The sequence below is a fragment of the Cladophialophora immunda genome (assembly GCF_000835495.1).
Source record: "Cladophialophora immunda strain CBS 83496 unplaced genomic scaffold supercont1.6, whole genome shotgun sequence".
Taxonomy (NCBI): domain Eukaryota; kingdom Fungi; phylum Ascomycota; class Eurotiomycetes; order Chaetothyriales; family Herpotrichiellaceae; genus Cladophialophora; species Cladophialophora immunda.
In genome coordinates this window covers 2964340-2985612 of record NW_015622546.1, presented here as the reverse complement: position 1 = coordinate 2985612, position 21273 = coordinate 2964340, and the positions used below count along the sequence as shown (strand labels likewise).

Here is a 21273-nt window from a genome sequence, read left to right as displayed (position 1 = left end):
CCAGAACCGAACGAAACTCCGGGAGTATTCAGCTCACAGTTTCATCGTACAGTTGTCCAATGCGCCACTTCAATCGGCTCTCCATGCGCCACGACCGCGTTTATCCGCTAAACACCATAGTGGACGTATGGCACCCAAGGAAATGCCGGCGTCCTTTCTATCCTCTCTCCAATCCCAACATCTAGGACGAGCTGCGCATCCCTCTTGCTTTCCTCCCCCGCCTGTCTGTCCCTCAGGGCCTTTACCGCGAGGTGTAGACCCCGACAAACCGCCAAGTCCGTCAGCTCCCCCATCAGCATCTCTCGTAGAGTATTCTTGCCACATCGACACAGTGTTCGTCCAATACTTCCCAGAGCGTTCCTATTACGTGCCGGAATCCTGCCAATTGGAAGGCGCTGATGAGATGGATTCCTTCGTTGGCGAGCCTTGTCGCCTCACTGGCCCCAGTCGAACACGCCGATAGGTAACCGAGAAACGGCGGGTGATCCTGGAGCCTGTGGTTACGGAGGTCACCCACTGTCAGCGGATTCGTCTGCCAATCCTTGAGGAGCAAACAACTGTGTGAGGGCTCTGTTGGATTCGACTGTCCGTGACCGGCAAAGTGGAATATCCTATACACTGGCAAGTATTTGATCACATCGTCCTTGTGCGGCTCCGTCAGCACAACCGGCATGAGCTGATGAGACTGACACAGGTCGCTTAACGTCTCCACTTCCTTCTCAGCAGATGGAAGAATCGGATTCGTAGCTAACCCTGGCGTGTCGCGCATAGAAACCAAGAGAGCATAGTCCGACGTAGGTCCTCTACCGTTGTGAATCTGGTGTCAACGTCCATATACTAATACCTTGACCGACGAGTCGTACGACGACATCACTCTGTCAAGGACTGTCTCGGTAGAGCCATGCATATAGCGTCCCACTGCATAAAATGGTAGTTGGCTGAGGAGTCCCGTGGGAATCCACCATCCACGAGGCCAGTTACCATCCGAGACGGGCGTCTTAAACCCAAGCTCTTCTAAACATGGACGATCGATAATATCCCAGAGCCACTCGAGTAGCGATTTTATATTGACATGGCCCGTTCGGAGATCTTAGGTCCGTTTCTAGACTACTTCCAGGGTTAAATCAGGCATTTCTAAGACCCTCATTTGGTCACGCTCAATGAGAAACGCATCACTGCGGTGCGAGCTCAAATTGATAACAATGATAGGATCTGGATCTGCCGCGGCCATCAACTCGTCTCTCGTTGGTGGAAGAAGAAAGCCGTGGAATCCAGGCTGAGCGCGAATCGTTGTAATGAGCTGCTGAATTGCTCTTCCGCTTCACGCCGTCGTTTCGCTTGTGATTCCCAGGAAGATATACCATCAGCGGTTAAACCAGTTACTCTGTCAGCCGGCGACTCCAGCTCGCTCCGAAGGGAGACGAATTCGTCCGCTAGATCAGGGTACTCCTGTTTAAGGTCAGAAATATCTCCACGCATCTTCATTAATAAGCCAGTAATGACACCGCGGCCTAGTTCGAGGAGTTACAAAGCGTGATAGGCGTCCTTTCCTGCAATTAGAGCGATAGCCGCTGTCGTCGAAGCCAAGCCGGCGAAATCTGCGAGCATGTGCTGCTTGTCGGTATGCTGTAATAATCTTGGGCTCACGCTGGGGATGAGGGTTACCGCTTCGTCTAGTAACGCGCCTGATTCTTCCCAATTTGACTGAGAGATAAGAATACTGGCGGCAGATCGAGCTGAACAAATACGAACGGACGGGGGAGCGCTGCGGCAACTCCAGCTTTGTTTATAAGAAGTAAGGCCATAGCTGAGATCGTCCATCGATCCAGTCCTCTCGAATCGCCTGCCGAGCCAGATCCTAAGGTTATTCAACTAACGGGCTCGATCGGGGTGGTCTTGAGGTGTAGTATCGACTACTCGAGTTAGATGGACCTTGGAGAGCCGATTCCAGAAGCTGGGAGTACGGTGCCACCGGTATATTTCCGCTTCTAATGTGCGTTTCTTTCTCTTCGGCGAGGGAGAGTCCTCGGCGGAGTCTTGAGGAAGTGATTCGAGAGTATCTCGTCACCGCTTCTTCGAAGGAAGGTCTTCGTTGAGGACAAACATGGTGCGTTAAGTGTAGCGGTTGAGGAACCGGGTGAGGAATAAAGTAGGCCGCGGTGGCCGGATTGAGGGGTGTTGTTCAGTCTGTAGACGGTGCAGACAAAAGCAATGGCCACTAAGCCACAGAAACATCAGCCCAAGAAGCGACCCAGAGGGCGACCTAGAGGGAGACCACGTCGCCCTCGACAGCCATGGCTTAGCTCTTGGCTAGAGCGCTCATTCCACTCTTAGTAAACTTATATGCCGTCCATTTTTCTTTCCCGTTAAGTGCGATAAAGCTGAATTCGAATTAGATGACGGTAATAGGTGGTCCTTTTGCCCGCGATAACAGGATAATGGCCATAAATCCTCACTGATCGGTCGGAGGATTGTAAACGCGAGGACCTTCCGATGAAGCTCTTTCTCGCGCTTCACAAGCATAAACAGTTCGACGACTCCTCTAACCGTGAGAGTCATACTGTGTGCATTCTGTGGATTTGCCACATCGAGTGCGGCCGCACCGCACTTCACTTCGCTCGAGAAGAAGCGGAATTACATGTACCATATCCAAGGAGTTGTCGGTGAGGTCGCCAACGAAGCTGACAGTATTTCGCAAATAATGCATAAGTTTAGGTCTTTTCTCAAGCGTTCAATTCTAAATTTTTTTCATTCGGTCGAGCTCAGCTTCAAAATCTCATAAGTACGCCAGCGGAGTTATGTCACGTGATGCTCGGGCGACCAGCTATGCCGATTCGAAGTAGGACGGTGGTAGAGATAAACGGTTAGTAGACAGAGAAGTATGACGCGAGGCCACTCACCCTAGGCGTTCAAATTGGATCAAGGCACCTTAACACCAATAGTAATACCGAAATGGTCACTGACCCACATCTTAACGTCCTTGACTGGGTGACAGTGGTTAATTAATTGAATGTGCTAGCGTATCCTGGTGGTCGATACCTAGAATATTGTGTGGTTCGTTGGAGTAAACAAGGCCATAGATTGGATGGGAGTCGGATGTTTTTGATGTAAGCGACTTTGCTTTAGTCGTCGTAATATCTTTATGGAGAAGGCCCTAAGAATGGCAGCGATGCTCCTCCTGTGAAATTCGAAGATGGCTGTTATTGATCATCGAGAGTCAACCATCTCGCAGGAAGCAATATTTAAGAGGCTTGGCCATGGTTGATATCGGTGCGATGATCCCTTAAACGACGGTAGGTTTGGCTGATTCTGTTGATCAAGGGTTCGAATACCACAACGTTTTTAACTGGACGATCCGGGAATTCCAGAGGCTGGAGCTCGACGCCAATGTCCTCTCACATCGAATGGTGTGGATAGGAGATGAAGATCAGACACTACCAAGCCCATCATGTTGTGGAGCCCAGGAGGTAGGCAACTCGACGATAGTGGCCATGATTCTCAAAGGGATGGGAACGTATCTATCATCGAGAGCCAACCGTTTCGTAGGTATCAATTCCGACTGGAAGGCGGGAAACGCAAACGGTTGGCTGGGCACTGAGGCAAAGCTTGCCTAAATCCCTCACCGTTAAGGGGCTAGTCGTTATTGTTGCTTGTGCAACGACCGTTATGGCGACCACTTTGCAGGGTAGGCTGAGATGATTACTAGACTGATTGTTTATTCATTGCTCGCCACACCATGTTGAGAATGTCACCTCCTCTTTGGACGAGCTGCCTGAGTCACATTCAGGACTCCGTTCTGCCTCGCCTCCATTCAACAGATGCCAGCCACTAGATTCATTTTTCATTCTCGGGATGAGTGGGACAACTATGGAGTGGGTCTATCTTCTGATGAAGCCTTTAATTAGATGGTTGTAGGGGGTTGGTTAGAAGAGTTTCTGGTTTCCTACGTTGCCAGCCGCAGGGATTATCCGCTCTCTGGGTGGTGCTCTCTGGGTGGTCGAGGTGATGTTCAAACGTCGCAAAAGCTCTCGTGGCCTCGACTGTGTAATTGGTCCTGAGGCTAGATCCTGAGATAAAGCCTTGTTCATGCTAGTCGAGTGCGACGTAGCGCTCTTGCTCGGGCTCCACCTATTCGCTGATCCGCTGGTACCTGCTGGCATCTTTTTGAAACGATAGGCTCTTGTCGAAGAGTGGCGGCCGCTCTTTTTATTTTGTTTTGTTTGGCTTTTTTTTTCCTTCTCTTGTTTTTTGTTTTTTTGCTCCTTCCCAGTACGCTCGCTAGCTAGGCTAGTCTCCATACCGTCAGAATGGTCGTCCTATGATACTGTTGGAGAGGAGAGAATGCAAGAATGAGGAAAACACAACCTAACAGCAGTCAAGAGTCTAGGATCCCTTGGTCGAGTTCATGAAACTTTGGGAATGGATATGGTCCACTTCTCTTCTGCTCTGGGCTGCCGCACAGGCAACAACTATGACGAAGCGTTTAATGGTTTCGAGTACGGGTCCGTGCCTCTTGCGGAACTGGATGGTTGCTGTTATCGATCATCGAGTGCCGAAAACCCGCACACCATCACAGCGACTATAGCAGGATCAGAACCAGGCTTCGAGGCCTCTCCTGGCCCTGCGATTGGAAGATTGGAACCGTTGTTTGTTAGACCAGCTTGCTGAGCGAATCTGAGTGGACGTATGGGAAAAACTGGAAGACTGGGTGTGGCCTAGCCTGCGAGTCGCATTGGTTTGGCAAAGTGGGCACGCAGCCTTGGTAATGGTCAGTCTTTGAAAGCCAGCCGTTCTCCTTCTAGGCTATTCTAAGAGGTCGCGGGTGTCGCGACTTTAACGCGACTTACATGAGACTCTCGCCCCACCATCGAAATTTTGACGTCTAGAGGCTGGGAGGTTGTGGATCCAGAAGGGAAAAGGTGGGAAGAGGCTATATCACGCGTTTCGAACACGGTCCATGGCGTGTTTTCCCTCGAGCTTCCCAGCCTTCAAGATTTATGGCCCTTACCTATTTAAAAAGATGGATTGAGGTTTTACTGCGAGCTTCCGAGTTATTTCTAACACAAGCACTCACAGCGATGGCCTTCACTCAAGAACAGGCAGTCTTTCAACCTTTTTATCAGCGGTGAGCCTTTATCACCCATTTGTAACTTTAGATTTAACAGATGTATAGGTCAAAGACGGAGAAACCACTGAAAAAGATTCATCAGGAATTCATGGGGTTCAAACAAACCTATGACACATCAAAGTCACCAACACCTCGAGACCGCATTGATCGCTTCACTAGGCTGTCAACTATAGTGAGCGACTCAGTTCAACTCCCACCCGACGACACCATCGAGCCAAATGGATGCCTCCATGACGAAGTCTCAAGGTCCTTGAAGGGACTGAGTGTCGAGAAACATCCATACGGTCGTCGCTCTGCGCAGAAGCTTACCAAACAGTACTTAGTTGAGTGTAGAGCTAAAAAGGAAAGTTTACAGTCCATCCCTTTTCACCTAGGCTAACATAAATCCTGGTCTGCAGGCCGAAATGTTACAGAACCGGCAGCAAAAACCGCACGTGAGAGAAAGCAGTTGTGAACACAGCGAGAGGCAGAGCGATGGGAAGCAGAAAGGAGAGAGCAATCTATGTCGGAGAGGTTGATAATTTTTCAAACTCTTGCGCAAGTAACCGTCCTGTTTCAAGGCCCCACCGTTTGAAAAGCAACTTTGCGGGCACCCCTTCTATATATATGCACATGCGATAAGGAAACTCTTTTTTATCCACAATAGCGTTCGAGTTTATGATCTAGGCAGCGGACTTCTTGTTCGCCACCAAAGGCGGGAAAATGGGGATTTTACCATCTTCGGGGATGACGAAGAATAGCAGTTGAAGCCGCAAACGAACTTCTGTTGATGGGTATCTTCAAACACGAGCCTCCTCTGTCGGCATAAGACGGAAAACAACATTGTCGACTGCCCCTTCCCCAGCTCTCCTAGGAAACCAAAACAGATCAAGCGTCGTATTTGTTGTGGGGAAAGGATGATAATCTCGCCGTAAAGTGTCTTTTTCAATCGGCTGCTGGAGTGTGTACATCGAACTCTGCTGTGGGATTGAATTCTTGGAGAGGCGCATACATACTTGCGCCGGGATTTGAGGTTGAGAAGAGACGGTTAGGCGTGTCAGAGAGGCCAGAGAAGTCCATCTGAGAAAATTCTCCAAAGTCGTAGCCGGCGAAGGTAAGCTGTTGAATGAAAAAGTCATTGTCAAGGGCATTGAGGTGGGCCGGGATCTCTTCGGGAGACTTGTATCCTTTGTAGTTTGTGTGTGCGACTGGGATCTCATTTATATATTGGATCTGGTTCTTCATGCGCTCCACCTGGTCCTTGAGGTACGCATTCTCCCGTTGTAACTTTTTCGTCTTTTCCTTATTCTTGATTCTCCACTTTGCAGCAGCCTGTCTGTTCTTTTCGAGTAACTGTTTCCGCTTCTGCTCTTCTGGCGAGTCTCCTACTTCAATGGTGGTGGACGGCTTTCGCGTGGGCTTTCGGTTGCGCCCCGCGGTAGTTGTTGTCACCTCCGAGTTCCTCGGCCAACCTTTCCCTCGATCTCGTGGTGGTTCGGCCGGTTGAGACTTGGCAGGTAATCCGTCTTCTCTGGAGTTGGTGCTGGCAGTAGAGTTGGATCTGTGGTGGTGTTAGTTGACCGTACTGCGAGATGGTTGTGGTAGGGTTGTGTTACACCGTGTTGACGAACTTGTCCGTCTCGCAGGGCTCGAGCTTCACTTGATTCTCTGAGGATTTTAAGTCATCCTCACGCTCGAACTCAGGCCATTGCGACGCTAGGTAGACTTGGTAGTCATTGAGTGCTGTGGATTTCTGTGGGTCAAAGCCAACTTCGTCGATTTGAAGAAGGGCATCACTAGGACTGGAACGGGGATAGTCACGGAGGGTGTAGCCATTGGGGTCAGTGATGCTCGGGGTGGCGGGGAAGACGCCAGCTGACGACATGCCTAAATGACTCTCAAAAATACCCATGGGCGGTGGAGGCGCTGTTCTATTGACAACAAACAATTGGGAGAGCAATGCCTCCAGAGCAACCTGGCTTATACAGGCGTAGATGTTGTTTTTATGCTGCAACGACCTGGGCAAGACATTTTGATATCTAACTATGCAATCGAAAGCTGGCCAATAGAACCTGGGTTCGGCAAACTCCTCGGCTCCACCCGTCACAGAGACTGGTTGGTAAACGATGTCTTCCAGCTAGCCGATTGGGCAAATCTATGAATTATGAAACCATTTAGCGTCACAGAGCACATGCACGGTAATGGTTTCGCCGAACCGTTCGGGGCTTCTTAGTCATCATCATAGGTTATCGAACCTCGCAAAGTGGTGGTCGGCGGTTTCGGGGATAGTTTTCCGTCGTCGATGCATCGGCGAGTCTCATCTGGTAGAATATGAAAAACAGTGGTTCAAAGGGCGCCCTAACTCCACAATGGGCATTGACCATAGACGGTTATGGTTCAACTAAAGACCCTAGGGTAAGCGAATAACCTCGTAAAACAGGCGACCGGTTTCGATAAACACCACGACTTCCGTCCGCTTATCTCGACCTACTGAAGGGAAGCCCACAAGAAATGGTAGTATGAGTGGTATACTGCGCAGAAGTAGAGGCTGTGGAAGTCATGCACCGTATCCTGCACACTTATATTGACGACGTCCTGTTTGAAGCGTAAACCATTATACTGTACAATGTATTCAGTCGTCATGTCTATAGGACATCCTCTTACTCCAGAAATGCTGCGCATTTTGCCTCGTTGTCAGGGCTATCCCAGGCTACTACAAGATTGAGACATGGTGCATTATTGAGAGGACATCAAATGGTCTCGCTTTGTTGGCAGCAGTGTTAAATATAGTCTTCCCGCAGTCCAAGCTATTAGTGGGCGAATCGACAAAACGGGCCCGCACGAAAATCATCACGTTTCGTGTGTGACGAGGGTTGCCTTGTAGTTAGGGGCGATAAATTCATGATTGGCTGCTTCCTGGCCGCCAAGCTTTTAGGTGCTCGTGAGTTTCGTTGGTTCGCAGCTTTCAAGAGCAGCCTGCGACCACGCTTGTTCGGTCTCAGTTTTCTGCGTGTACTATACATGGTGGACTTGTCCTCCATTCCACTCATACCAATAGATATGGCAGCCAGTGTTGCAAAACAGGACATAGGCGCAGCGCAAAAATATCACGACAAAGCTGACCGCCAGCAGGTTAAGCTTGATCGTTCAAGTCGTAGGAAACACCTTTCATTATTTAGAATTCAACCTAACTGAATGACCACAGGTAAACGGAACTATTCAGCCCGAGACAAGGGCGAGGAAGAAAACGCGACTGATCACCGGAGAAAGAGCCGAAGAATATAGGAAAGCAGTTAGTTGCTCTCGCTCTATATAACTTCATTACCTCGTTACTACGTCACTGACGGCTTTACAGCCGACTACCTACGCCCGCAAAACTCAACTGGCTCCAGAATGAGATGGTGCAGCACGAGCCAGAGGGGCCGCTTGAACTGATGCTGCTCTTAGTACCGGCGCCACGCGGCTTAGATCTCGCCTTCCCGTTTACTGTTGTTAAGGGTAAGGCTTACTCGACCGGTAAACAAATCTTCGAGGCAGAGAACTAAGCTGCGGTTTCCGGGGCCTCCGCGCTCAAGATATAGCTTGATCTGGATAGCCTGGTCAATAGCGGAACAATAAGATCTGGTGCTCTACCTCCAGTAGTCAATGAGATAACTATAATATACTATTGTCTATGTAATCGCTGTCTCCCTCATCCTCCTCCTACGTCATCATCATCCATACTCTCATCCTCACTCATTATGTCACCATCTTCTAGGTCTTCGCCTCCATCGCTAATGGGTTCGTCAACTATTTCTTCCTCCACCCAAACGATCGCCTTTACATCGTTGGCTGGATCTTTGTAGATTGCTCGAATCCTTAGCCGCCCGTCATCTTCATATACCTCGTCCTATATTCGTACGTCTCGTCTCCCCCCCAATTCATCCTGTAGAGCCTTTCGAGCGGCCAAAGTGGCCTTTTCCACAGTCGGTTTTGTGGTGACCCGGACTGGATAGCAATCTACAATGTGGGGGTCCGTACTAAACCATTCCCAAATTTCCTTCTTCACACAGACGTTAATAAGGCCTTCCTTGAGGTCGTAGGCGTACCTCTATGTTATGTCGTGCGCGTCCGCCTTGACTCACAATCGCCAGGGACGAGTTGTGGTTTCTGTGATTTATTTGTCTTACAATCGCGGAACGGTAACTGGTTATTATCACAATAAATTCTCGTTTTTGCCATCAGAGAACCGTTAGATGCATGAACGCCTCGTCTCCTGACGGAAGTAACCCCTGGATCATCTTAACCTATGCACACCCCCAATAACCTCGTACGTGAGATACCGGTTTCAATCACGTCGTCGAGGATTCCGCGGGATATCTACTTCCTCCTTCCCTCGCCCTTCGACGTCTTTCGAGAATTCGATCATTCTTGAAGGCACAGCCCACAGTTAAATCTCCTGTCAGGCACAGTCACATATAGAAAAATACATCCGCACGTGACCGTGGCGCTAGACCCTCTTTTCGAACCGACAGAGACGTGTCCACTGGTGCCTGTCACGAAAATTCTCCCTCGATCAACTGGCCCCCTACGTGAGCACTGCCTTTACATAGCCACTTATTTCGAACGTGATTGTAACTTCTTTACCCTCCTCCCGTATGCCTGCCTCCAGGCTCCCTCTTACGCTCGAATCCGTCACCGTCCTTTTTTAGTCGCCTTCGGGAGTGCGAGCAAGTTTCCTCCCGCGAGCGCGAAGAGCGCGCGCGTACCATGCAGGCACCAGTCTTCGTACCGGATACCCTCATATCGTCGCCGGATGGGTCTTGCCTGGCGACAGCTGACGATTCCAACATACATTTATGGAGTTTGAAAACGGGGAAATGGCAAAAGACGTTAAAGGGCCATTGTAAATTGGTCAATCATATCGCATTTTCGCCAGATGGTGTGCAGGTCGCATCAGCTTCAGACGACGGCTCGGTGAGGGTGTGGGAAGTGGCCACGGGCGACTGCCGGTACATACTTGGGGTTTCGGACGAAACGGCCGTCAAGAGCGTGGCTTTTTCGCCGAACGGGGCGCAAGTCGCGTCGGCCGCAAGCGACGAGATGGTGAGGGTGTGGGATTTGAGGACAGGTGACTGTCGACACACCCTACACACCTCTCCAATCCCAGTCAGAAGCGCGGTATTTTCGCCGGATGGGTCGCGTGTGGCACTTGCCTTGATGCCGACTTTGGGTCAAGACAGGCTGTTGAAGATTGCGGAGACGTGGGCCTTACAGACGGACCGGCGCACAAGTCACTCTTGCCCTATGGTCGTCCGCACAACATACAACCCCGTCCTCGGTGAATGCTCATGTCTACCCGAGGCAACCTTTAGAGTTGTTTTCTCAACGGATGGGTCTCGAGTCGCCGCATGCATCGACGATATATATGTGGCTGTCTGGGATGTGCTAACGGGCGAGCTTCTTTTCCTTGTCGATCCCAATATTGGTATCCTCTGCACGGGATTGGAGTCGCCGGACGAGTCTAGCAAAACCCTGCGCCTAAAGATGCCAGCCGTGAGCAAATGGGATGCCCAGGCACAGATATTCCGTCCGAAATACTCGCGCAGTGATATTCCCCTCGAAACGAATGGGGTAGTTTTGTCGCCGGAAGGGTCACAGATAATATTGTGCTTGTCCAATGACATAGTGCAAGTCTGGAATATCTCGACGCAGCAGTGTGTCGAGGGAACAGTCCCTTCATCGGTAGTCACCCACGAGACGTCTCCGCCAGATAAACTATCTCAATGGCAACTACACTTCAAGATCCGGGGGGTGCACCAGGACGAGATTGCCCACGCGAGCCGGGCCATCCGCTTCGACGGTCGTGCCAATTACCTCAATTTGGGTTTCGTCCCGGACGGTACCTCTCAGGGTCACTCCACTCTCTCGCACACTCCCACTACGCTTGTCAAAGGCGCCAGGGCCGGAACGGTTTGAATTGGCTTGTGGAGTTTCAAGAAATACTGTTGACGTCAAACAACGAAGCCAGAAGCCGAGAGGATGGACTCAGTCGATCCGAACACCCCATCGGTAAGAAGAGGAGTCATGATGAGGCCGGTTCGCACGGAAAATGTCTTAAGGTGCACCACACTTTGCAACCATCCTCTTCAAGCGAGACCAAATGGATGGCGTAACCCCGCCTATCTATCTTCCATGACACCGTCTAGTCCTCTCAGCACCAACAAGTAGAGATCGCAACATTGCCTATAACGACAATCTCGAGCTACAAGACGTGGGACCTGGATTTCATTCGGGTAAAGAGACGCCGAAGTGGTGGGAAGGCACCAGCTCAGCATTCGGTTGATGCCATTCATAAATGAGAGTACTACGGTCAATCGGAACAGGATAACCCAGCTTTAGTATCCCTATTACACTTTCGGATACCATTCTTTTCTTCTTGAACCGGCCTCCCTCACCGCCCATCCACTTGATGCTGGCTTGTCGTCACTGAACTCCTACACGACAAGTGACACACTCAACTATAGAAGGAGCTCATTGAGACGTTCCGACACCTCTATAAACTTAGGCTCCTCTAACGGTTGTATCACAGAAGGCCAGAATTTCACATTGTTGCCCAAAGCTACCCTATAGTTCTATCTTCTTCGCTCCCTCATCGTCCCGGTGCCGTGCCCACTTCTTACAGTGCTTACTGGTCGGACACCACGGGGCAGACATACATGAGGAGCTGCATAAGTACACCCTCGCGAGCTGAGCGGCCCCTCTCGCAGCAGCATATGTGTGGTCGATTGGCCTCCGCAGGTAGTCCCGAGGCACAATTTTCTTATGGTCCTTCAACACGCTTTGTATAATTTGTTGGAAGTCCAGGGCCGTGGCCTGCGTCCCGGAGAGTAACAACAGGTCATAGGCGACGTCGCGGTCGTGCAAAAACCCGCGCAAAGAATGCTCCAGCCAGTCCCAATAAGCAAGCTTGTCTTGTCCGACACCCTCATCTGCCCAAAAGTACTGGACGTCACCGGGCTCGTAGGGAAAGAGGCCGTCATCGCGAATCATTGATCGCAAGGTCAGGGAGGATTCGTCGAGATGGATGGAAAATACCGACTGTATATTTCTGTCGTGATATTCTTCGCATTCTTCATCTGGAACCCAAGTGACTTCATCTAGCCAAATATCGTAGCAGTTGTCTAGGTTATATAGATGTAGTAATGAGAGCTGGCTCTGTCTTAAGTAAAAGAGGCCGTTGAGTCCCGCTGCTTGGAGAAGCGGTTCGATATGCCGCGAGGTTTCATAGGTCATAGCGTATTGTAAGTCTGGGACTGCCAGGAACACGTTGTTGTTTGTCAGTGGTACCGACTGATTCGCTTCGTGGTAAAGTTTTCTCATCATCTCCACGATAGGGATAAGAGAATCGTCGAGGGACTCATAGAGGGTTCCCGCGGGGTTTGGCAGTCCCCACTGGAACCAGGATCGAAGGCGTTCCAGGGACGAGTTGCTCATCTTGGAACTTTTGTCTGTCAGCACTGAGCATAGGTAAATAAAGCCATAGAAGTATTGTGAGAGGGGTATGCGCCTACTCGTGCTTGCCTCCTGCAGTAGGGTGATCCGAGACAAAATACTGCCAACGCTTCATAGCTCGGAGGTATGCCTCTGTTCCTTTCACGAGAGCAACATCCGAAAACGTGCCATTAGCAAATCGAATGCTTACGGAACTGGAACAGATCAGCAAGGTTGCTTTTCCGATCTCTCCTGTGTAGGTCGGTAGATACCCGTAGCCAGGTGCTAATGACAAGCCAACTCCTGGAAAAACACGTCAAGATTCAGCATTGGATGATTTGGGAGACAGAGAGCATTGTCCTTCTCAGCACATACCGGGAGCTTCTTGGAGACTAAGTGGACGGCATTCAGCACAAACCACTGTCGCACAAACGAGACTGCGGCTCGTAAGACTAATCAGGGTCATCAAGGCGAATACGACCCATGCCCAATTTCGCACAACTCGTGAACATAAAGGAGGCATTTTTAGCAGTGGCAGCATCTGAAATCAGAAGTTGATGGCATTCAAATGCAATTTCGTGAACAGGCGACGAAGATGAGCCGTAACTAATAATAGGCCGGCATAATGATGATGTGTCCTTGAAAAATTCGGCGGCAAGTAGATACGCGCGCGGTTCGCCGCGGCCGGCAGTGCAGTACCGTAAAACTCTGTTGAAACCGTGGGGATTGCCACAAAGTTATGGTGGGGCATATCTTGGCCCCAGGGTAATGTCGCAGAAATGGTCCAATGGTATGCATTTAGGCTGGGAAAGCTGTGGCCCAAAATATCGTCACAAGTAGAATATCGGTGAGACATCCGATACAGTCTCCGGTAGTGTATCGATACATCGATCCGGTGTCGAAAATCCTGTGATTTGACGGAGGACTTGCCCTATTTCGGAGGGTCCAGGGGGCTGTCTGACTACATACCTTTCGAAGATGTACGCATCTTACCTCGTACCTCGGGTCTTTACAAGTCTTGGCATTACTCAGGCCACAAAAAGTTACCCTGTTTAGAAGCGCATGACATCACATGTAGCCTGGGAGTGCTACATTTACTAGTGTCTTGGCATATTTCTCACACGTACCAAGTGCTACTAATTCCCTTTGCATATCGCGCCTTGCTATCCGCAAACTTTGCAAAGATGGCTTACACATCTCAAAGGCTCATCCGTCGATGGGTGTGTGAGGCGGACATCTCCAACTCTTATTGCGACTGACTATAACTTCCATAGGCTCTTCGCTGGCGGAGAGACGTCGATCACTTTAGTTAACCTCAACTATGCAGACCTCAAGCTGGCCAGTCTCATAAATAGCGCGGTGGCAGTGTTTCGAACGCAGCGCTTTCTTGACCACAACAAGACCTCTATCGTGCGACGAGATTCTTTCATCAATATCATCATGAGTCGCGCGGCTCATGCGAGACCCTACGGCCCAATTAACAGCACCTCGGCCGCTAGATGAACGTATATAAAGATCAGGTCTTAAGATTATTTTAGTAAAGGGCAGGTATCAAGTTTCTCGTTGTTCATCTGCTTCCCTTTGCATCCTGATGGCTCTCGCTTACTCAAGAGTTCTTGTTTACTTAGTATTTCTCTCTTTCTTTCTCCTTTCAAGCAAAGCATATCCTTTTCATGAGAAGCTTCAATACCTCTCAGAGCGACAGAGTATTTCTCCGCAGGATCGTTCACAGCAAGTTCGCAACTCAATCATCGAACAAGGCTTCGAATTCATCGAACCTCAGTCATATTTTGCTATTAGCGGGAAGTGTAAAACCGACACAAGGAATATCGATACGAAGAAGTACGCAAACCGCTTTGACTTCTATAAACAAGCAGTCCTCGATGCCACGCAAATAGCTCAAGGGGCACAGAAGTGGCCCCAGTTTGGTACCGACGCTTCCGACCTATATATGTGGCCGGGACTGGGCGATGACGATCGTCAAGCATACGCTCTAAATATCACGAGTCCGTTTTTATTGCAGCCATTTCCAAAGGAATATAAACTAACTTAAACAGAAAACATCGAGGCAGCAGCAAATTGGGACCACCCAAGATGGGGTTTCGATGCTTACATCGTGAGTCCACCATGGGCCAAAATTCTCAAATTTCTTGTGCGTTTGCTGATTCTAATGACCAGACTCTAACCTGTTTGTCAACCATTATTTTTGCGCTGAAAGTCTCTCACGTATCCGATAGGTGACGATCCTTTCAACGCATGTAACGGCAAGATCGGAGACGATCCAAGGCGAGTGACATTGCCCGTTACAGCATAATATAATGCTGACTCAGGCAGATCCGTAGCTTGCTATGTCAATAACACTATGGAACTGTGGGGATCCGTCTCTTGCATTTCATGTTGCGGTGCATTCTTCACTATCAATGACAACAAGCAAGCATTCGATTACGGAAAAGCGAAAGATATAACTCAGTTGGGACTTGATTGGATGAGGACCAGTGGTTCATATCTGGTGCATGAAATGATGCATACTGTCAAAATCACCCAAGACCGACCACATAGTATGCGTAACATTCTCCTCGTTACGCTTGACTAGCATCGCTAACGTCTGGCAGTTATGGACCAGAGCTTCCCTGGTGCGCTGAAGAGACGCGTCTATGGGCCCAAAGACTGCGCCAAAGCCGCCAGAGGCAACAGTGGCCTAGGCATTACAGAAAATACACTGAATGCAGACAGCTACGCTGAGTTCATGCTGGCCATGTACTGGAAGGATCTCTTTAATGGACAACTTCTACCGCCAACCAGCACGCTTTCCGTCACAGAAGCGCCACCAGGAGTTAATCAGAGCACGGGTGACTTTGAATTAGTCTCCGACAACGATGACAGTTACGTTGACTTCGCTGCTCAAGTAACTCAGCCCCAGCTTACCTGCGCTGGTGAACCGGCCGATAAGCCGCCCGCTACGCAAGCTTGGATTGCCGCGCAGATAAACGACTATTGCACCCAAATCGCCAACAGCGGCTGGATCGTCAATAGCACCCTCGGCCAGTATGGTCCTAAGGGCTACGTGGCAGGCAACACCGCCCCAGACTCTGAAAATGACCTTTGGCTCTCGGTCTCGCACGATCCCGGCTGTGACGTCAACACAGCTTACGAAGTGGAGCTAAGTGACTGCCAGGAGTTCTTTGGTATAGCACTGAATGGGTGTAATACAAACAGCTTAACGAGAAAATGGGGTGGTCAGGTGCAAGCGAACTGCGCACTGTGGAACATTACTACGAGGGCCGGGCACAATACGATGCCACCTAATGGGTACCCACCGAAGTAACAGTAATTTCCAGATGGCTAAGAAAGTATGGCAACGTGTTCCTCCAACTCACATGGGATTGGGTGAAGGCAGCGTTAGAACCGGTCGCTTTTGCTTAGGCCGAATGGATAAGAAAGTCTGGAAGTTGAAGGTTTTCTTTCCCCTGGATGAAGCCAGCTCCTGGATAATATTGCTGAAAGCTCCACTCGGTTCGAGGGCGGCTAAAAGCTCGCTGGACGGTTCAGCGCGGTGAAAATCCATGGAGAGATTTAAGATATGAGCGTGGAAGGCTTCCACAATGTTCCGGTGGGCGAATTGGGATATATGAGTCGCCGCTGCAGCCTTGAAGATGGTAAAGTCTCGAGCCAGTTGGAGAACAATCCAGATGCAAACTTTGTTCATTATAGTTGCTGCATTGGTCAAACAGGAGCTAAAGATGGACTCGACGTGAACTGACCGTAGTTCCAACCCAATGAAATGCCGTCAATGATGCCACCTAGTTGGCGAGGTATCAAGACTTGTAAAGCGCGGTCTTTGAAAAAATGGAGCGCCAAAACAACCCATCCATAGCTGGGTTTTTCGGTCTTCCGAGGGCCACATGTGAGGTTTTAAAATGTAAAGACGTTTGAAGTAGAGCCGTCTTTCCTGGTTTTGAGAGGCATATTGCAGGCAGATACCTCTTAAGAGTCGAGAGAGTATCGTATAGCCCACGAGAGTCACGATCAACATTTGCAAAATCCATCGTGCAGTCATCATGTCAAAATCGAATCGAATTGATCTCGGAAACTGTTGGTTTGTGCGGCAGTCGCCCACGATATATTGCAGCAGGATGTGGTTGGGAAGCGCGATCAGTCTGTAGGACAAGTTGAGATAAGAAGAACGAGGAGCGCAGCAGCCAAGTGACCAATGGATCATTCTGTCTCTTGATTTAATCAGCACATGCTACCTTGGATCGGCATTTCGCCTTCGTTGAATGCTTGTTGTGGATCAACACCCCGTAGAATCTTTACTCCTTGGGATAGCTGTTGGTACTGGCAATAACAATGCCGGAATTTAATGGCGTCGAGAGCCTCCCCTGTCGTGACCGTAAGCTGACAAATGTAATTGGCCTTTGTGCTCACATCGTGCTGTAACATACCTTCTTCGAGAATGTGGGTGAGCGGCAAAGGTGACCCGTGGTCGGAGTCTTCGGCGGTATGGGGGTGTATCTGAATGCTGTTGACACCGTCTCCATAATCCTACCAAACGGTCTGTTGGTATGGATTGCCTGAGAGTGTGGCTGCTCCAAAGCTCCAAAACAGGTTACAAGTTCTTATGCTAGCAGGGTCCGAAATTGACTTGCTCTGTGCGGCGTAGACTGGAATCCAAATCAGCTTCGTCTTCAGTTGACCAGAGCTGTGCCCGATCTAAACCTTTCCAAAACAGCAGAATCGCTTCGGAGTTGGAGGTAGGATCACCGATAGGGAATCTGGGCTGGACCAGTCCTTGGGGTAACGTTGACATGGTGAAAATTTAGCACTGAGAGAGACTTCTCTCGAGCAAGCTAGAAAGCTGTTGGGACCTGGCAACCTATTTGTTGTACAAGTATAGTAACGGCTTTGTAAGGGCTTTCCAAATGGTGTACAATAAGAATGGGCAAGAGTGACGGGGTGGGTAAGAGAAAGGATGGTGACACTGTGGAGGATTCAATCATGCCAGCGTACATCTCTGTCAGATGAGTAGATTTACATAGAAAATTGTCGCGCTTAGGAATGGATCATCCGCAGAACAATGGAGCTATGCAGAAGCCAGGTGAATGGATAAGCCAACCCAACTTGTCATCCCTCATCATTCCATCCGACCTTTCATGTTTCAAGCAAGACGAGCCAGAAAACTTCCAAACCACCAGTCAATGGCAGGGTTAGGAAACTCACCTAGTGTGGCCGAATGAATAGAGCAGAGGCATTGCCGCATGGAGGCGCTCCCTAGAGGCTCCCTGGAGAATCCGGCGGCTTCCTCCACAGGCTCTCGTTCGAGGATGTTATCTCTGCTAGGAGTCTTCCGCTTGCGAATCATCGGTGTCTGGTCATCCGTAGCGTTTGCAGTGTTCGCGGTGCTCGGAACTGTCTGAATCTCAAATTGGCGAGGTCGTGTCCGCCTCCGCTGGGTGTAGTGCAGGATGCGTTGCTAGCAGTCTAAAACGTGTTAGCCGATACCACCACCACATTAGGTTGCTCGACATACCAACGGTGAAAAGTGTGGTCCTTCTCATATCTAGTTCCAGAACCACGGATAATGGTCTTAATCGTTTTCTCTTCTGCCTTCCCTAAGAATAGATCTGTTTGTGTCGAAGTGATGGTCTTATCCTTTCTTTTGTCAACGATTTTGGGAGGTAGGACTTTACTTTTCGAGTCTTCGATTAGCATCGCGATAGAGTGTTATCCCTCGAGTTGACAAAGCCTCAAAAGAGCTTGATGGAAGCGGGAACTAATTAATGTTGGGGATGAGAGTATACTTAGAGGTAGATGAAATAAGGATCAACGCCCTATCGTAAAGATAACGACCCTAGATAGCCTTAACCGGTGAGGCGTTTAAGGCTGACGGATTATATTGCAGTAGTACTAGCCATCAATTTAAGCTAATAATCCACTTTAGTACGGACCCGTAGCACACAATGACTAGCTTTTAGATGCGTACGGAAAGAGTGATAGTTATGATTGGGATGCCTATTGGTCCTCTCCATACTGAGACAACATCTCCTTTCGACTCGGTGCCTTACTATAGCTTCGTATTCCTTACCCCTCGTCCTTCCTCTTAGACGATAGGCTCCAGTATCTAGGATACTACTAGACGAAAAGGGACTCGAGTGTTATTTTAACTAGGCCTGTAACAGAAGCTGGGAGTGGGTCCGAGGTTTAAAGAGACTTCGTACAGATGGTCTCGTTCCTTATGAACATAACTAGTAAGCTACGATAGGGCAACCCTAGACCTACCTTAACTAATGCATCGAAATTAATGGAACCTAGCCACCTTTATAAGTTATTACATAAATGTCACTAGGCTAAACCGATAAGGCCGTAAAGGAGAACTCCTATATGTCTCTAATCTACCCTTCTATTCAATGCGTATATGTTTAAAGTAGGAAAAGTAACTCTATTTCCTTTTACTTTTATACTCGCTAGGCGAATTCTGCTCTAAATAGTGATCGAACTGTTATTTGGGCAGATTTATAGCTTAGTTCCTTACAGAATGTTCCATACATTCCAGATTGTGCAATACCTGATCGTGGGTCCGTAATCAATATAATTGACGAGTCCGGCGCTGTATATGCGGTACCGTGTTAAGGATGACAGTGTTTGAGACGTACTTAACGCCTTATGCGCTACCCTCCTCATATGGGTCAGGTCTACCAAAGGTGCTAGAAAGATGGAGTAGCGGTATGTGCCTTTCCACCACTTACGCTCTAGATTAGTCTTATATTGATCATGCCGATGCAGTATATTGGATCTGAACTATGTCTAAGATGTATTAAGCTACGTAGAGTCTGCTTATATAAGACTTCTCTTTCTAAAGAGGATGAGTATATAGGTAAGAGTCTACTAGAATTGGAGGACTCGCTTAAAGTGTTAAAAGATGATGGATTAGTGCCTCTTACGATGAAGATTACGTTCGCGTTACTATAGTAAGTCTCTCGCATAAGCTACGTATCAAGGATGCCTTATTAGAGATAGGCAGTACTCAGCGATAGATATATTCCGTGGTAATAAGTATCCTTTTACATCCAGTAGTGACAAAGACTCATAGTATGAGGAGAGGATGCTTCTCGGATGCGAGAAGCATGCTTTTCTCATGCGGACTGTGTGCGGCCTAAAGTGGCTTAGCGCGGTCCGGCTTGGCGCGATCTTGATTGTGCCCGGCTTCCAGGTCCCGTTTGTGATACTACGGTGGAGGCTCGGCTAATATAAAATAGGATACTAACGAAGTTCCCACTTCTAGATATTAATAATCCCGAATGGAGTGATGTTGTCAGAACATTATATATCGCGACGTTTCCGGATAGCGGAATATATCTTAGATAGCTAGAGTTCTCGAAGGTCCTTACTTATATATTCCTCATTAAAGGCTATTAGGACTCTACTTATGGAAGCCTTATGTAGAAGCGGGAGAGGGAAAAAGATCAAGGTAAGGTTATCCCCGTACTCTAGGGAGGGGAATAAGAGAAGGTTATGCGAAGAGAGAGAACTAGGGACCCTAAGGCCGGGAGGTGTGTTTAACCTAGATAGATAATTATGCGCCTCGTAAAAGCGGTGGTCGACTATTTTAGATCCTCTCTGTTATCGACTAATAGGGGTCATCGGGAAACCCTAGCTAGATAAATGTTATAATACCTCTTATAATGTCACTACCGTTATAGATTATGTTCTTGAAAATGTCGTCTTTCTATAGCTTCTCGAGCTATGACGCCGCATATTGACTAATCAGAGCCTGCATTAGATCTGGCCGATCCTCTGCCGTACTGGAGTCGTTAGCCGTTTCGGACGCAGTCTATGTGTTAGGAATGTCTTCCTCGCTTTTTACCCATGAGTAAAGGTTATAATTAGAATAGGTTCGAGGTCAATGGTTCGGCAGGAAGAAAACGATGGTGGATCCGGCGCGAATGCCTGCGAGGCTGCCCAAATCTCATAAGTGCGCTGGCGTAGTTATGGCACGTGACGTTGCGGTTTACCGATGTTTTACCTGCTGCAAAGCAGTGGGTTGCGCAGTCTCGCAGGTGGTGTTGGTGTTGGCAGTGCTGCCCATCCTCGGTCGTGTGGTGCTCGCTTTTGCAGGGACTAGGTACCCGGATTTGCCTGGCTAATTCCACTCGTTCCATCTCCTTCTTTCTTGCCGGTGGTAAGATATCGCCGGGTGAAACTAGCCCGACCAAGGATGATGTTGGCGAGTGGTCGTGTCGTGTCAGCTGGGCTGCTCCTACAGTGCAGTTTATCAGCATAAAACGCAACGACTACAGTATCTCGGTGCTATCATGGTCAATCGTTCTCGCGGACCAACGTCACTAGAGCTGAGCTTTTCGTGGGCCTTCAAAACCGTGAATGCCCATTGTTCCTTAGGGACTGGTGGAACCACCCGGCTGATCGACGACAGGAACGCATGGGTTGGGGTAAATTTTTCCACTAGCACTCTCGGGATCGACTTGCTGTCGAGAAGCTGCGGGAGGATCGCAGTGGTTACGGAAGCTCAATGGGAGGTGTAAACGGCACCACGCAGGGATAGAAACAAACTGGACGTAGATAGCTTCGCAACGGGCGGTTTCTTCGAGGCGCATGTCTAGACCTTCACATCGAGGTGTCAAGATGTCCTTGATAAAGACCTGAATTTGTTAGTGTGACGGCTGCCTTGCGTCGGGCTA

At 49.2% G+C, this 21273-nt stretch overlaps 5 protein-coding genes across 7 annotated transcripts; 2 read left to right on the top strand and 3 right to left on the bottom strand.

Moving 5' to 3' along the window:
* Positions 1 to 1230: 1230 nt before the first annotated feature.
* Positions 1231 to 1479, bottom strand: PV07_10532 (uncharacterized protein; the record flags this gene model as incomplete). Its single annotated transcript, XM_016397869.1, has 1 exon — positions 1231 to 1479. One exon carries the CDS (start codon positions 1477 to 1479, stop codon positions 1231 to 1233), a length of 249 nt encoding a protein of 82 aa, XP_016245060.1.
* A 4573-nt stretch (positions 1480 to 6052) lies between these two features.
* Positions 6053 to 7019, bottom strand: PV07_10531 (uncharacterized protein; the record flags this gene model as incomplete). The annotated part of the gene is made up of 2 exons (XM_016397868.1): positions 6053 to 6668; positions 6724 to 7019. The coding sequence occupies 2 exons, from the start codon at positions 7017 to 7019 to the stop codon at positions 6053 to 6055; spliced, it is 912 nt and encodes a 303-aa protein (XP_016245059.1).
* Positions 7020 to 9650: 2631 nt separating this feature from the next.
* On the top strand, positions 9651 to 11707 carry PV07_10530 (uncharacterized protein). The gene has a single exon (XM_016397867.1). The coding sequence runs from the start codon at positions 9857 to 9859 to the stop codon at positions 11063 to 11065; it is 1209 nt and encodes a 402-aa protein (XP_016245058.1). The 5' UTR covers positions 9651 to 9856; the 3' UTR covers positions 11066 to 11707.
* Positions 11433 to 13232, bottom strand: PV07_10529. Of its 2 annotated transcripts, XM_016397866.1 has the most exons (4): positions 12956 to 13232; positions 12853 to 12883; positions 12661 to 12795; positions 11433 to 12590 (listed from the first exon to the last, which is right to left on the bottom strand). In XM_016397866.1, the coding sequence occupies exons 1-4, from the start codon at positions 13119 to 13121 to the stop codon at positions 11714 to 11716; spliced, it is 1209 nt and encodes a 402-aa protein (XP_016245057.1). In that variant the 5' UTR covers positions 13122 to 13232; the 3' UTR covers positions 11433 to 11713. The 2 variants fall into 2 exon arrangements, with proteins under 2 accessions (XP_016245057.1, XP_016245056.1); XM_016397865.1 differs by having other exon boundaries at positions 12661 to 12883.
* A 530-nt stretch (positions 13233 to 13762) lies between these two features.
* PV07_10528 lies at positions 13763 to 16390 on the top strand. Of its 2 annotated transcripts, XM_016397864.1 has the most exons (7): positions 13763 to 14124; positions 14209 to 14586; positions 14638 to 14696; positions 14759 to 14768; positions 14818 to 14866; positions 14915 to 15138; positions 15193 to 16390. In XM_016397864.1, exons 2-7 carry the CDS (start codon positions 14532 to 14534, stop codon positions 15903 to 15905), a joined length of 1110 nt encoding a protein of 369 aa, XP_016245055.1. In that variant the 5' UTR covers positions 13763 to 14124; positions 14209 to 14531; the 3' UTR covers positions 15906 to 16390. The 2 variants fall into 2 exon arrangements, with proteins under 2 accessions (XP_016245055.1, XP_016245054.1); XM_016397863.1 differs by having other exon boundaries at positions 13763 to 14586.
* The last annotated feature ends 4883 nt before the right edge of the window (positions 16391 to 21273 follow it).